The sequence below is a fragment of the Cylas formicarius genome, unplaced genomic scaffold (genome assembly GCF_029955315.1).
Source record: "Cylas formicarius isolate icCylForm1 unplaced genomic scaffold, icCylForm1.1 PGA_scaffold_12__32_contigs__length_19106922, whole genome shotgun sequence".
NCBI classification, from domain to species: domain Eukaryota; kingdom Metazoa; phylum Arthropoda; class Insecta; order Coleoptera; family Brentidae; genus Cylas; species Cylas formicarius.
In genome coordinates, this window is record NW_026844225.1 from 18,503,282 (window position 1) to 18,520,346 (window position 17,065).

The following is a 17,065-nucleotide window of genomic DNA, read 5'->3' on the forward strand; positions in this document are numbered from 1 at the left end:
TCTGGATCAATTCAGCGTTAATTACATTCGAGTGTATTACAAAGTCAAACGTGTCTTTTTTGAGGAAATAATTTTGATAGTTTTTTTTTTCAGGTTGGGAATTAAACAAGCTCTTTAGCATATTAATTGATGAATAATATTGACACGGATTCGTATTTTATTGGCACCCAATATGTGTACGGATAGAGGATGGGGGCGAATAGAAGTATGTTTTGTAATCAATTTCATGAAAAAAAAATATTTTGCTTTTCGTAATACTGATATAAGATATCAGATATGGATTGTTTTTGAACTTGTATTGTACTTATTATTTATTTCTACACCGTTTCAACTGATCAGCCGACCTCAGGTGAATACAGTATTCCCAAATGAGATATTTTGGACATTTGTTATCTTTATTATTTACTTCCACAACGTTTCAACCGATCAAGTATCCCCAGTCGTCGTGAGGTGAACACATTATTCATAAAATGAGATATTTTGAACTTATAATATATTTATTATTTACTTCCGCTGTGGTTCAACTGATCAAATATCTCTAGTCTTTCTCAGGTGAATACAGTATTCCCAAATGAGATATTTTGGACATTTGTTATCTTTATTATTTACTTCCACAACGTTTCAACCGATCAAGTATCCCCAGTCGTCGTGAGGTGAACACATTATTCATAAAATGAGATATTTTCAACTTATAATATCTTTATTATTTGCTTCCGCTGTGGTTCAACTGATCAAATATCTCTAGTCGTTCTCAGGTGAATACAGTATTCCCAAATGAGATATTTTGGACATTTGTTATCTTTATTATTTACTTCCACAACGTTGCAACTAATCAAGTATCTCCAGTCGTCGAATTAATAATGCATTCACGAAATGATTTTTGTCTTTAATTTTTATACTGCCTTCAATACTTTTTATAAGAAACTTACATTGTATATTATATTATCGGTGCCCTGGATACAATAAATTAGTTCACTAGATATTTAATACTCTGTAAATAATCTATATTTGTTTAAACAACTCGAACATCATTTTTATTAGAATTACTTATGCCAATATTAATATGTTTAAAGTTAAAAATATTAACATCTACGAACGCGCCGTATATAGTATACGTATAATAATCGCGTACATTTTTGAATCAACAAATCAACCCATTCTACATAAATTATCGTTCTGCCAGTATATCGGTCGTTGTTTGCAGATGGCATCATGTTATCATCCATTGTTGGAGCTAAATTAACTGCGTAGGGGCGATTTACATTTTCTAGTTTCCATTTATTAAAATTGTCGCTTTGTCTAGCTCGTTTTATAAAAAGCAAGTCGAGGGAGCAATTAAAATTGAACTCAATTTGACACTCAATTTAAAACGCACTTCCATATTTTGCAAAATCCGGCACATTACGTTAAGTAATTTGCAGTTTTACGATTTACTGATTATTTTGCAAGAGTAAAAACGTACGAGGAAAGGTGAAATTTGGAACTAACGTAGGATCAATCGACTGCAGGGTTTCTTTTGCCAACTTGTTCAATTTTTCTCATAACACTTGTATTGGGTATTATTATTTTTCGACAAATAGGAAAGTTCTCGTTACAGCAAGTCGACAAACAAGATGTAACAGGCGCGTTTCAATTACCTGAGGCCAGGAACGGCGGTGACCCTTTTTCCATCGTGAAGCAACCACTCGACCTGAGGGTTCGGAGAACCATGGGCTGAACAACTTACTTGGGACCCGGTGGTGTTTGAAAATGTAAGTCGAGGTGGCGGCTCCAGCAAATACACTGGCCCGTGAGTGTGGGATTCGACCCCTAAAAAAACATGAACTTAATATATTATTTATTCCTAAGTATATGTAACAAAGTTATGAGACGCCTCAATTTACGGAAACTAAAACTTGGCACTATTGCATAAGAAACTTTACACAAACTTAAACAAAACGGAAAGTTTCACACGGAAGTTAATATCGAAGCTTGAACGTATTTCATCGCCGTTAGGTTTATTATTATTTTACCTAATCGATAGAGAGTGTTGTATATTTATTTATTTATTTATTTAGTCCCTATTAAGATTACATGAGAAAAGTCTGGCTTAAAACATATCTAAATACAATCTACGCATTTCAAATTACGAGTAAAAGTAAGCATGAAAATATAACAACAAATTATGTACATATCGGGGAAGAAGCTTATTATAACATTAATTAATTAACAACAACTTTTATATAAGATCGTGATATAAGAACATCGACATTTTCCAATTCTATGTAACGGCATAGTGAGTGTTGCTCGCTGTCTAAGATTCGGGTCATGAATTGATTTCCTAAATACTGATTTGTCTTTCAAATATTTAGGAGTGCTTGAATTTACCACACATTTCAAACAACACAGCAAGTTGTGCTTGAAAACATTGGTTATTTTTAACCAATTTAATTTATTAAATGCTTCGGATATATGGTCAAATTTCCGTGAGTTGGAACTAAAGCGATATAAAATTTTCTGAACTTTCTGTAGCCGATAAGAGGTGTGTAAACAGTGGTAATACCACAATATTGCAGCAATACGACCGACAGGAAATAAGACAGATACGATACGGAATTTAAATTGAGGTAAAATTGTATTCATAGAAAATAATTTTATACCTACCTGTGTTTCATATTCTTTGGTTTAGTATACTACTAGAGTTTAAGTTTATTAGTAATCATTCTTATTTCGTGTGTAATGCAGCGTGTGTTATGCAAAATATGTGCGAGTCTAGTGTATCTCAGGAGATGCTCCAGCCCAAATGTAGAAAACACTATTCTATTGAGACTAAGGAAGTTAAAAACAATGTTTATTTGACTCTCATTGAACGTGGTGCCAGCAAGCAAGCATCTTTAGAAGAAACGGCCACATTGACGAAAATTCCAACATCAACTGTATGGAAAATCGCGAATAATCCCATTTCAGTAAGGAAAAAAAGAAGCGAAGCTGACATTTCCTCGAGTGTAGATGAAAGTGATCAAGACATAATACGGCATAAAATTTACCAGTTACACGAGGAACAAAGCGTGCCTACATTAGACATCTTAACTAGGAGGCTTGAAAAAGAAGAAACCGGTGTTAAATGTCGCAGAACTACCTTATGGAAGTGTATTCAATACATGGGTTTTAGATTTAAAAAAATTGACAAAAGGCAAGTTTTAATGGAATCTTTTAGAATTCGGAAATGGCGACTGGAATATCTAGAAAAAATTAGGACAGAGAACAACAAAGGCCAATTATTTACTTGGATGAAACAAGGTTCGACACTTATGATACCCCGGAAAAAAGGTTGGGTTGACTCAACTGATAAGTGTAAAACAAACGCGTCATCAAAAAGAGGTAAAAGAGTAACTATTTTGCATGCTGGCTCTAAAGATGGTTGGATTACAAATGGACTTTCTCTGTCTGCGAAAAATATTAAAGATTCTTCTCTGGATTAGCATGAAGACACCATCACTGATTTATTTGAAAGTTGGTTTAAAAACAAACTAGTTCCAAACATTCCTCATAATGGCGTCATTATAATGGACAATGCAAGTTCTCACAGTATACAGTTGACCAAAACCCTTTCCTCATGTGACACAAAAGCAACAATCCAAAACTACATGTATAATAACGACATTTATTTTGACGAAGATTATACCAAAAAGCAATTAATTGAGATTCTACAAAACTTGAACCTACAAAAGGGCATACAGTTTTAAGGCTTCCACTTAAACATGTTTGGCACCAACTGAAATCTGCCATTCATCGTAACAATGTTTTTCCCCGTGTTAACTCCAATGTCCTCAAACTTATAGGAACCGAAGTTTTTAACATCCCTAAACAAAGTTGGACAAATTCTGTTAAACATATAGAAAAAGCAGAACAATCGTATATCCATATTGCAAATGATGATGGCGATAGTGATACTGATATATTATGTGAATAATTTTAAGTAATTTAAGTAGGTAATAAAAATAATTTGTAATTTTATTTTAGATTTAAAAATAAATGCATACATAAATAAATAAATATTGTTTAGTATCTTTCCTAACAAAAACCCAAATATTTAAATTCTAAGCAAAGTACGGACCTGTTCTGCCATATTTCATTCGAAACTTTCATCGCAATCAGGTTTATTATTATTTCTTCCTAATCGATAGACAATGTTGTATATTGAATCCGTAAAAAGTGACAAACGTTTTGCCGATCAAAACGGAAACAACAAACGCGCGACATGAAAAAGATTTTGAAGTTCGATTTTCGGTTCCGCTCGTGGCATGGTCCGATATTAAAAACAGCGAAAGAAGGATGGAAAACGATATATTCCACACTGCTATAAAATTGAATTACCTTTCTCCAGGCCTGGGCTTTTTTTTAAATTTAATCGAGACGGTTTACTACCAAACTATTGTAAATGTAATCGAATTCTAGCATCAATAAAAACCCGTAGTGACTGAACACTCGACGGACGAGCGAATCTCCAATTTCTATGAAGAATTTTATTTCGTCCTTTTAAGCATCGCCGAGGGCTTATTCAGGAACGACAAATGTCTTCAAATATCAATAGAAATTGTCAATACCAATAATAACAATAATAACGCTGGGAGTATATCAGACATTGCGTCGGGTAAATAATATTGTTGGATTTTTATTATCTACCTCGGCAACCATGCGGAATACGAAGGTATCTGCATGGAATATGAGCTCCGTTCCCCAGTTGGAGTTCAAGTTAAATGACAGAGTATCAGGATTTGCAATCAAGCAATTAAATGTTTTAAAACGAGCAAATTCGATTCGAACCCTAAATTTGCGTTCACCTTTTTTGACCTAGATGGGTCGGGGCGGAATTATACCTTTTTTGTTTTTTTGTCATTTATTTATTTTCGTTCGACCATTGTTATACGCGACATCTCGACTGCGAAACTTTGATATCGCGTCACATTTAAAATTCTTGTATTTTCCGCGGATCCCGCGTGTCACTGAAAGCATTCGACGTATGAAAAATTTACTGATCCGCATTTCACCTATTCGCAACTCTTGCCTCTTCCAATATGCCGGTTTTGTCGGGATAATAAATTTTACAACCAGAGGCGAGACGTTACATTTGTTTTGAATATTATACCGTAAGACGTGGGTTACAGGTGATATTTTTCCGGAATGTACTTTCGTTGATCAAAAAACCTACACTGTAGGACGAAAGTAACCATTTATTTTAAAGTTTTGCGTTAGGAAATTTGAAGTAGGTAAAACATTAATGACGTTAGCCAGTTGGCAGTTATCAATATCGTCAAATAACAGGTAGGTATTAGAATTATAATTGCTTGTTTGTGGGTAGGTGCAAGAGGGGTATCCTATGTTGGCAAACTTGCTATACATAGACCTTCATCTCATCAGTCACTAATTTGCATGCGGTAATCCAGTTAGCCCATGCCTGTGTCGTTGGACCGTCCATGCTAGATTAAACATGTTAATATGAAATTTACACGTCGAATGTATTGTACCAGTCGTAGACTGTAATGGACTGGCGATATACATTTGCCATTTCCATTAGATAAGCTGGATTAGGCTTCTTTCCTTCATAATTTACGCAAATGCGTTCGTTAAATAGTAAAAAATATACAGGGTGTTTTCGATGAGAAGCTATTGCCCTCTTAAAGTTACGGTGGTAAATATATATATATATATATATATATATATATATATATATATATATATATATATATATATATATATATATATATATATATGGTGTTTATAAAATATTCGGGGGTGATTTCTCAGATCAATTTATGAAATAAGTTCCTATAATATTAGGTCCGGAAATGCATTGTTTCCAGGATACAGGGTGTTAAAGTTTGTTTGAAATTTGACGGCGTTGTTTCTTGTCAGAAGGAGCTGATTTGACCTAAACTACTAACTAACTAACTAAATAAATATTAAATTAAATTAAATTAAATGAAAATCTTCTTAGTAGTATAGCCCCGAAATCATTCATCTACGCCTTCATGAAACGGGAACATTAAAACAAAGCAAAGCCAAGAACAGCAAGAACGGTAAAACTGGAAGATGATGTGTTGAACATTAATGAAGAAAATTCGGGTTTGAAATTCAAGTAATGGAAATTCTCAAGGGTAATTTGATGATTGAAGAAGAAATGCAATAAGAAATCACTTTTACAATCAGTTCTCGCTGAATGATTGTGGTATTTCTACCGGGAAGCCTTCTCGGAGAGGTGTATAGCAACTTTTGGGAACACACGCTTCCTGGATTTCTGGAGGACCTATGAATGACAAAAAGATATGCAATGTTGTTTATGTACGATGACGCGTTTTGAGTAAGGTTGAGTTTGGACAGTATGATACGGAAATTACTGGATTGTAGTCTGCACAAACTCCGGATTTAATTACGCTGCACCTAAAGTCCTTGATTTAGATTACTACTTTGGAAAAGGTAGAGGTCTTATGAAATTAATATGGCGGCTGCAATATTTTTATGATAAATGGACATGGACAAAAAAATATTTAATTTTTTATCCCGTAAACTTATGAGAAAATTCAAGAGACGCAAAAGTAGTAGTTCCAGTCTCTCCACCACTGGGAAGTATCTAAATTAAAAAGTCATTGGCGTACATTTTTATCAATAAATTGTATAAAGTTTCCCCGGTCCTGTTTAATTTCTATCTAGTTAGGGCGAAATCAGAACCTTATCACAACGCGACATGAATTAAATTATAAAACATTATTTAAAAAACTTTCACGCCCTTTATTTTGGAAACAATGCATTTCCGAATCTACATTTATACGGCATATTTTTTGAACACCCCATAGGGTGTTTTTTTTCGATGTATAGAACTTTAAGTTGCAATAAAACAACGATGGATTATTCGATTGACATGAATTTTATTTATCCGAAAGATAATCTTGTGGCATTACATTTTAAATATGATTTCTGGCATATGACCGCCACGGCTGGCGCGCATGTAGTCCAATCTGGACGTCCAATTTTCGATGGCTTTTTCCAACATTTGTGGCCGTATATCGGCAATAACACGGCGAATGTTGTCTTCCAAATGGTCAAGCGTTTGTGGCTTATCCGCATAGACCAATGACTTTACGTAGCCCCACAGAAAGTAGTCTAGCGGTGCTAAATCACTAGATCTTGGAGGCCAGTTCACAGGTCCAAAACGTGAAATTAGGCGGTCACCAAACGTGTCTTTCAATAAATCGATTGTGGCACGAGCTGTGTGACATATTGCGCCGTCTTGTTGAAACCACATCTCCTGGACATTATGGTTATTCAATTCAGGAATGAAAGAGTTAGTAATCATAATTCTATACCGATCATCATTGACTGTAACGTTCTGGCCATCATCGTTTTTGAAGAAGTACGGACCAATGATTCCACCAGCCCATAAAGCGCACCAAACAGTCGACAGTTTCGACATACAAATGCGGCAGTTTTGTTTGTTGACGTAGCCATTCAACCAGAAGTGCGCTTCATCGCTAAACAAAATTCGCTTATGAAAATCGGGAACAACGGCAATCTCGTTTTGGGCCCATTCGACGAATCTACGCCTTACTTGATGATCGTTTGGCTTCAATTCTTGCACGAGTTGGATTTTGTAAGCACGTAAACCAAGATCCTTCCGCAAAATCTTCCATAAAGTGGATGGACACAGATCCAATTCCTGTGCTCGATGGCGGATGGACTCATTCGGGTCTTCCTCAATGCTACGCTCTACAGCAGCAAAAGCTTCTTCTGTATGCACCGTACGGCGTCTCTGGGGACGCGAGTTATCAATAAGAGCAAAGGTGGTGCGAAAACGTTCCATGGTTAATCGAAATAATTGCTCTGATGGACGATTTTGTCGACGATAAAATGGACGTAGTGCGCGATGCGTATTCCGCATAAAACCATTATTTTCGAAATAAAATTGCACTATTTGCAAGCGTTGTTCAGGTGTGAGTCTATTCATGATGAATTACCAAACCAAACTGAGAACAAATCACTTGGCAGCTGTTAAATCGGTCGCCATCTTGAACTTAAAGTTCTATACATCGAAAAAAAACACCCATTATTTACTGCTTTAACTTTAAGAGGGCCATAGCTTCTTTTCGAAAATACCAAAAAAGTAGGAGATACGAAAAACTTTAATATCGATTCGCGTATTTTTGTACGTCTTCGCTCCAGAATAAAAATTTCAAATTAGTTCAACAAAATATTCGTCAATTCTATGAAAATGTTACATCGAAAATGATTGATTACTTTTCGATATGTCTGTCGTGCCTCGTCCTCTGTTATTAAGATCGATGGAGCAAAAAGTTGATGGAATGCAGAAGTCAGCGAACGAATTTCTTGGTTAAGCAGATTGTATCCGGTTACGTTTTAATAAAGGCACGGTCCAAATGACATGGATTATTACCAAATCAAATTCTAAGCTTAGACAAAGTGAGTCGAATTAATGACAGGTGGCAGATCCTTTGTTATTCATTTTTATTTATAAATCTCCCAGTGTTTCACATATTTTATTGAGACTTATATGATTGTCTTTTTATTTTGTAAATATAAGCGATACAATAGCAGTGGTTCTTGTACCCTATTACCGCTCAAATTTTCTCGATGTACGTCTATGGTCTGAAGATTTATTTGGTTTAACAAACCTCAAATTTTGAATTTTTTTCTCTCTTGTGAAATTTTGATAATTGTAGTTTCTGAGGTATAAATTTTAGGTAAAAAATTGCCATTATTAAACAACATCGTTCATTTATTTTAATTTAATTTATTTTAATTTAATTTAATAGTTAATTATTTATTTTAATTATTTAAATAATTTATTTTAATTTGGTATTAGTATAAATAATAATTTATAATTAATAAATATGATATAATAATAATTAATAAATAAAACAAAAAAGAACTTGTAGAGGGTGATACATGGAACATTTAAAATTACTATTTCAGTATTAAAATACTTAATTTTTATTATTGTCAATTAAATTTTTTAAAAATGAATTATTTGAGCTACAATTATTAATAAGATTTAATAATTGCAGGAATACTAGTTCGAGTTTTTATTTCTCTTACTGATACTCTAGGTTAGGCTGGCATGTTGGACTTTTATTTGGCTATCTTTTGTCGAAATAAAAGTGATTTTATTCAGTGATGTTGCAAAACGCCCTCTGGCTGCGATACGGATAATCTAAATCAATCTGCTTAGGAAAGTGTTAATTTCCTAAAACGTGCCTTGTTCGACAACTCCAAGTTTGACAAATGCCTTCAGTTTTTCTGAAATTATTTATTTAATTTTTATTTCCGAAAATGTCCCACATCAGTTTCCCTCAAGAGATGATTCAAAAATAATTAAATTAATTAATTAAAAAGAATCGAATTGTAATATAAGATGTGTAATATAAGGTTATTTCCCAAAAAATTAGATTTAAGAAACTTAAAAATAATCTCCAAATATGGCAGCTTTATATAAGTTTTTTAAATGTAAAATGGCAAAATTAAAGTCCCAATATTTTCACACAAAAAACTTGTTATTAACGGTTGGATTCATCCTGTATACATAAACGGCCTCAAATCAGGATAAGTATTTATTTAAAAATTTGTTTTATCTACTGATTAATTGAAATAATTAATCCGCATGTAAGCAGAGAGATCCAAAATTTGGCGTAATACGAATTCCAATGCGTGTCCGTATAGTGCTTGTAGGTCGATTAATTACCACAAATTCCAATTTGATATCGGGATTTGGGTTATAATAAGGTCTTACCGATTTCCTATATTAAAATTATATTCTACACAATAATTATGTACTTATTTACTCTACTGTATGGCAAATTTCTAATCGATCACGCGATACCGAAATAAAAACATTATAAACGATAATGGAAGAAGAATTTTCTATAAAGGAAATTCCGAACGACGTTTAGATGGGTCGAAGGTGAGTCTGGCCGTGGAACGGTTAGCCCGAGAAATCATTTGGGTGATATTTAAACCTGTGGCATTCCCACTATGTCGGGCCGAATCACGAGCGTCGATAACGCGGGGAAGCAGAGATGCAATGAAATTCTAGAGACATTAAATGATTGCGGGCGCAAATTAATACATGCGATGCTTGCACGCATTTGATTAAGTCGATCGTTCGCCATAAATAAAAACCATGCGAGGGCTCGGTGCTGGTAGCGGACGGGGGAGTATAGACCGCAGTAACAAGGAATTTCACTTAAGGGAGCTTCATCCATAATATATATTAATTGAATTGTTTAATTTCCTGTGTCCATTCTGGTCCTATATATAACCCGAATTCAAGTTGATCACCACTCAAATATCAAAATTTAAACCATTCGTCTACGCCATTTTCAGATATTTCTGATTTAATTTTGGTGGTTTTGGTGGCGAATGTAATTGTACCATGCGTATGTGGTATCGATAGTGTCGTTTTCATTCGCCGACGGCAGTCGACGTATCCCAGCCCATTGCAAATTGAAAAAAATATAAGAGTTGATTTTTTATTATAATTATTTTATAGCATTTATTGTCAATGTTATAATCCCAATCCAATACATCCACAAAGACCATAAATACAGTATTAAAATAGACTATACATACAAAATACTTCTCCAGGATACTATTACCTGCAGTATCACTTAAAACTACCAAATTGTAGCCATCAAGAAAATTTTACAATTTCGGTAGAACCCAAAAAAGAAATACTGGAACAATAAATGAAAACATATTGATAGTTATGAATTTTGTCTCTAATAAATAAATAATAATTCTTAGATATTATTAACACCGATTTCAACCTAGTAAGCTCACAATACATCTAGATATAAAAACTAAAAAGGAATCATGAAAAATTGTTGGATAATAAATAAAGTTTGAAATTATTATTGTAGTTTTTTCATGAACATTGTAGAAATTTGGAAGTGTTCTTTCTCGTGATGAGAGGCTCATTTATTGTTAATTAAATTAAAATTATGAAGTGCAGTGGCATTGCCTGCAGGAAGTTAATCGAGAGAAGGTTAATTTGTCGGGTATATCATAAATGGAAGGGTCCTTTAACCTCAAAAAATCGAGCAATAAACCAATAAAAAGTCGACGTATTTGTATTTTAGTAGTGGCAACACCTTACAATCACAATTCAATTCATATTTAATTTTTAACGACAATTTAAATGCATCTCTAGTTTAGTTTAGTTTGGTTAGAATTTTTTTAAATATTTTTAGTAATTAATGACATATAAGTATCTTTTCCATGCTTCTTCTTCTACAAGATAATATCATATTTGATCTAATACTCGAAATTAAAGTGGTAGATCGCTATAATAATAACTCTTAAAAAATTTGTTATTATTATTTGCCGTAAAAGATCTTGCTTCGATCTTGTATTGGCACGATTCGTTATAAACATGAGAATGTTGATGAGAATGAGAATGACTTTAGCATTAAAACGCAATTGTATATCAGTATCAACAATTTTTGCCATTTTACGTTAGTATCACCAGCTAGTTTGTTGTATGGATCAATTATTCTAATATTTGGTATATAATTAATATGTATCATAAAGGGAAATCATTTTTACAGTTATTATTTGTTATGTTTAGGCCATGGGTTGAAGAAAATTTCCATGAAGGAGAGTAACGAACCAAAAAGAAAGTATAATTTATTATAAATTTATTATTGTACAACTGAAAATACTTTTTAACTTATTTACCTTTTAAAAAACTGTTTGAAAAGGCAGTCGACGTTTACTATAAGATTCCCGAAACTTTAACAAGGCAAATAAAAAAAATCTGGTAATAATTTATATTTTTTAATGCAACATTTATCTGAAAGCCTTCTAAAAACGTAAGAGGACGTGAAAGCTGCCATTGCGAGGGTAGTAGCGTTAATTGGCATTTCAAGGTCAGCATTGCGTCGATTCTTTAATAATTATTTACTAGAAGGGAGGGAACGATGTGGCAAGAGCATCATGAAAGTGTTTAGGAATAGTGATGCAGACTGGAATAGCAAGAAAGTGTACGCGATCTACAAGAGTGTCTTATTTATAAAGATTTAAAATATTTATTTATGATTTTTATTTTGAAGATGCTTATTAAAAAAAAACAACTAGCTGAAGTTTTAAAAAACAAATCGTTCATAGACGAGATAATAAAAAAATCTCTTAGACTATTTACTGCGATTTGAATCCTATAGATATGATATGCGCAAAAATATCCGCCCATATAATCGTGTACTTGAAGTGGAACATAATTATAAAAATAATAATTATATCCATAGATGGTAGTGATACCACAGTAATACCATAATAATAGGTAAGAGTAGAATTCTTCATTTGTTTCTTCTTTCGCCTTTCGAAGGTCTTCCTAATAATCTTCTTTGCCACTTTTAGGATCCCTTCTTTTAATTACTGGTTTCCTTACAATGGTTCGATAATTATCCTTAATACATGAAAGAGGTGTGCGAAGCAGAATTAATAGAAACATCAGTTAAAATCTACAGACTCAGTGGTATCCTCATCAACTATTTTGAGAATATCATCCCCATCGTTATTACTAGGGAAGACTTTCGCTGATAAAAGTGGCAAAAACATTGTTTGCATACATGCATACAACCATATCAACCGAGTAAGTTACCTCGGGAAATGGAAAACTCTGTACAAGGTATTGTTGATCACCCAAATTCTTTATATTCGTCTCTTTGAGCTTATACCTTTCTTGGGCAACTTTACAAACTCCGTTTAAAATTGTATCGAGTATTTTTTGAGTATAATAAATTTCGAAACTTGCGAGACACCCTACCGAATGTTTTTGCCAAAAAAATGTGCGCCACTGACTTTTTTGTCATTTAAATTTTTTTCGCATCTGGCTTAGTTTTCGAGAAAAAAAAAACAATTTATTGCACGTCCTTAATTGGCTAAGTTAGCATCCTATCACACTCACATAAAGCTGGCAAATTTTAAGGAATCTGGATAACGGTTGTCAAAGATATTAACAAAAAATGCAATAAAGTGGTTTTCTTTTTTCTTTTTCTGGAAAGCAAAACAAGATTTTTTAAGTTTGACACTCTATATCTTCATATGAAAACATTTTCTTATTCGTTCATGTAGAATCTCGTAACGTTATTTGCGGCTGCTGCCAGCAAATTTGTCAAAACGAAATTAAAGCAAACTTTGACCTGAAAAGCAACATTCGTTTAAACAAAACATTTAAAAACGCGACTCCACCATCTCGTGGACAAACTGATTTTTCGCTTTTTTTTCAATTTCTTTTTAAAAAGTATTTATTATGCGAAACCGGTCATGCGACAGGGACAGTCGAACTAATTAATTTTCGCGGTCAGATTAATGAACTTTACGTTTTTCAAACTGAGGCCGTACACTTGTTCATTTTGAATTGAGCGTGGGCAATTCATTTTAGCAGCGGCCACTGCATTATATTGCAGCCGCTAATTTATTGCGAATTGAAACAAGAATGTCATAAAAGTACCCGAAACATTTTCGAATTGTATTGCGCCTCTTGTACGTTTCAACAATTTTATGTTCACTTTTTTCGCTAATAATTGTTTTTTCATTTATTCAAAGCAGTAAATAATCCTTTATAACAATGAAATACTAAAATATAAATCACTGTCGCGCATAAATTATCTATTTTTCAGATTGTAATGCTTATTGAAACAAACAAACAATTTAAATTTGGACTATAAATTCGTTCGATTGCTCAACGGTTAATTCTAATGTCATTCGCACTCCTTTTTTGACTCTATATATATTAAATATAGATAATAATTATTAAATAAGCATATTTTGATAGCAACTGAAACGAAGGGTGGGAAAATGAGAAAACCAAAAATATCGGTGTGCATGAACCAGTCAATAATACAACGTATATAAAAACCAAGCAAAACGCCGTATTTCCGTGAGAATAATAAAACGCATATTGATATATTATCTATCGTTAGAAAAGTCTTTTCCTTTATCTGAAAGAACATTGCGCCAACGCAAACAGTCGACAGACGATATTTTATTCATGGTATTCTACAGTGGCCCCACTATCAATATTAGACGTGCTTTCAGACCTTTTTCGTTCCGTTTTTCATTTTAGTAATATTTTCGTGTTTAGAGACGGATATTCTTTAGGAACATTTGATCGACCTAAAGATAAAATAATACACCTTTCCTTTGTTTCATTTAATTTATTTATTTTATACTTTATTTAAACAATTTTGGAAACTTTTAAAACCTCTAATACGTACAGCAAAGGTTAAGTGGGGGAAAGTTTTGTATTAAAACTGGTGCATTCGATAGCAAAGTTCATATTTTCGATCGCTCAAATTGTTTAGGAAATACCGGCAAAAACCCGAAAATGGCGGATTTCATTTTTTGCCAGTAAATCCGAAACGGTTATATTGACAGCTGTCAAAATGTGACGTTATTCAGGCACCATGACATGTCTCAATTATGTTTTGTTCTCTCGCAACCAGCGTTAAATTTCCATTTTAGTGATGTCTGTCAAGGATACAAAGGATACACTTCGTAAAGTTTACGAGTATTTATTTATTTATTTATTTATTAATAAGAAACACAGAAAAAAACGCATAAAAGCATTGAATGTTTTGAGGAAATTACTAACTGTATGTTTTTTAAAGATAAACAGTCACAAAAAAGTCGATAATTCAATTAAAACTTGAACAACCTATAAGTTCAATAGGAATTGAAAAATAAAATCGAGACACAAACAATTTACAAGTAATGTAATGTAGAATCTAATTATGTTAATAACTGGTTATTAATATACATATTTACTGAATGATTGGTGACTGTTTTGGTGAAACGCTTGGTCTAAAGTCAAATAAAGGCATCATTTTTTGTGTGTATGTGTGTGTGTATGAGTAACTCCAAAAGTCAGGGATCTAAGACGCCAAGATATTGGACCATTTACTGAAATAGTTTTGTCATCAAACTGTTCCTAATTTGAGCAGTTGGGCATGCATCATGTTGAAATCGAGTTCTTCTAAACTCGTCTTCGGTTAGAGTGCAAGTGCAAGTACAACGCTACTATGTCAAATTTTTCTTCATTTGAATAGATTTGGAACACGTTTAGACAATTTGTTTGTTACATTTCTGATTTAAATGAGAGAAAACGTGCTAACTATTAAAACACAACTTTCATACTTTGAATTATTTAATGTCAAAGTCATAACACTCTTTAGATGGAAAGAAGGTGACAAATAAAATCATGACCTACTTACAAAATATTTACGACCTAATTTTACGCTCTTTTCAAAAATCGATAAATTCAGATAACAAAAGACGATGGAACACGTCACACTCGTCTTAAAAAATGTCTCAATAATGTCAGATTGTGACAGCTGTCAGTTTAATCGTTTTGCATTTACTGCCAAAAACTGAAGTCCGCCATTTATGGTTTTTCGCCGATATTCCCCAAACCAATTGACCGATCGTAAATCTGTAGACTATCCTCTAGAATTTTCCCAATTTTTTTACCATTTGACCATTGCTGTAGGTATAATAAGAAGCGGAAATCCCCGTATTGAGAAGCGATTCTGGGATACATTGCATAGGTCATACCAAATAAGTTTTTTTGTTATTTTCAGCTAGTATACTTACCGACTCTTTAATCCAAAATTATTGTTTGAATTTTCAAAATGGTACTATTGGCAAGACAACAACCGGGGACGTGCTAAAACTAACCAAAGTTTATGCCAAAAATAAATGAAGTGAAAATGAACCAGGAAAACTTTCTTGGATGGTTTGAAAATCAGCTGTTGGAGAACTTGAGTGAACCATCTACCATTGTTGTCGACAATGCTCCGTATCACCTAATAGTTCATTCAGGTTCATAAAGGTACTGAACGTTACTGTTGTGTTTTTTTATTATGACTAAATTGTTAATAAATATCTATAAAAGCAAGCTTCGAAACATTTTTTTTTATTGCAAGTATATAAAATACTTTGGTTAATGGAAAATCTGCATGTGATGGCAACGCTGGGCTGGCCGAGCTTGATGACGAGAATGAAAGTTTATTCTTTATGAGCTATATATAGTATGTTCGTTTAATTCGAAGCCTATTTACACTTGGCAATTCAAAAGTTTGCGTTAAAAGTTGGCGCCATTGCCAGATTTTCTTTTAAACATTAGGTTTTTAAAATACATTAACAATAAATTACATAACATTCAAGGCAAAATGAATACTGCCTTCCTCAATAGTTAATAAGTACTTAGTGTATGCGATGTATCAGACTAATCAGATTCCCTCACTTGAATTATTGCAACAGAAATTAAAAGGAAATGGCCAATTTACTGCACAAAATGGATTTTTGATTTTAAAATATTGACAAGCGTAGTTGTACTAATGAGGTCCAGCGATTGATGGAGACAAAAATATTTAAGTCACATTCATCAATTTCTCGTAGAAAAACGAAATATATATATGGAGAGGAGGCTGGCTTCGACACCCAGCACACTATAAAGAAAGAGTAGCAAAATTCTTCATCGAACTGCATTTTTAATGTATCTGCATGTAGTGGAAAAAGGATATCAGATTTACACTGTGACCCGAGAGACGGTTAGAAGCGAAAAATAGGTGTTGCAAGAGTTCCTTACTTAGCATGACCTTTATTTTGAAGACACTTTCTCAAAAAACAACTAGTTGTAGTTTTAAGAACCAAATGGTACGATAAAAATTATATCGTAGACACTGCGATTTGAATCCTATAGAAATGATATTGTCCGAATATCACAGAGCAATTGGAGAGAATGTGTGTGAAGTGGAAAATAATTATAAAAATAGCTATAAAGATAGTGACAGCACAGGTTTAAATTATTCTGACTACTAATTTTATTTAATCGGTATTTATTATTTATATAATTACAATTATATACTACGCAATACAACAGAATGTGTTCATATATTTTGTGTTTACCTAGACTGATTTGATTTGATTGATGAACCCTTTCTAAGTGATTCCGCCATAATTGGAAAAAATGCTTTAAATACTTTGCATAAACACAAGAGAATAAAGAAAAATG

The 17,065-nt window shown here is 33.1% G+C and overlaps 1 protein-coding gene across 1 annotated transcript in view; it reads right to left on the reverse strand.

The window, feature by feature from the left end:
- Window positions 1–17,065, reverse strand: part of LOC132695704 (cell adhesion molecule Dscam2) — a 55,708-nt gene that overhangs the window by 35,927 nt on the left and 2,716 nt on the right. The window contains exon 3 of the mRNA XM_060660133.1: window positions 1,638–1,809. Within this exon, the coding sequence (XP_060516116.1) occupies window positions 1,638–1,809 (172 nt within the window). The remainder of the gene's footprint in view (window positions 1–1,637; window positions 1,810–17,065) is intronic.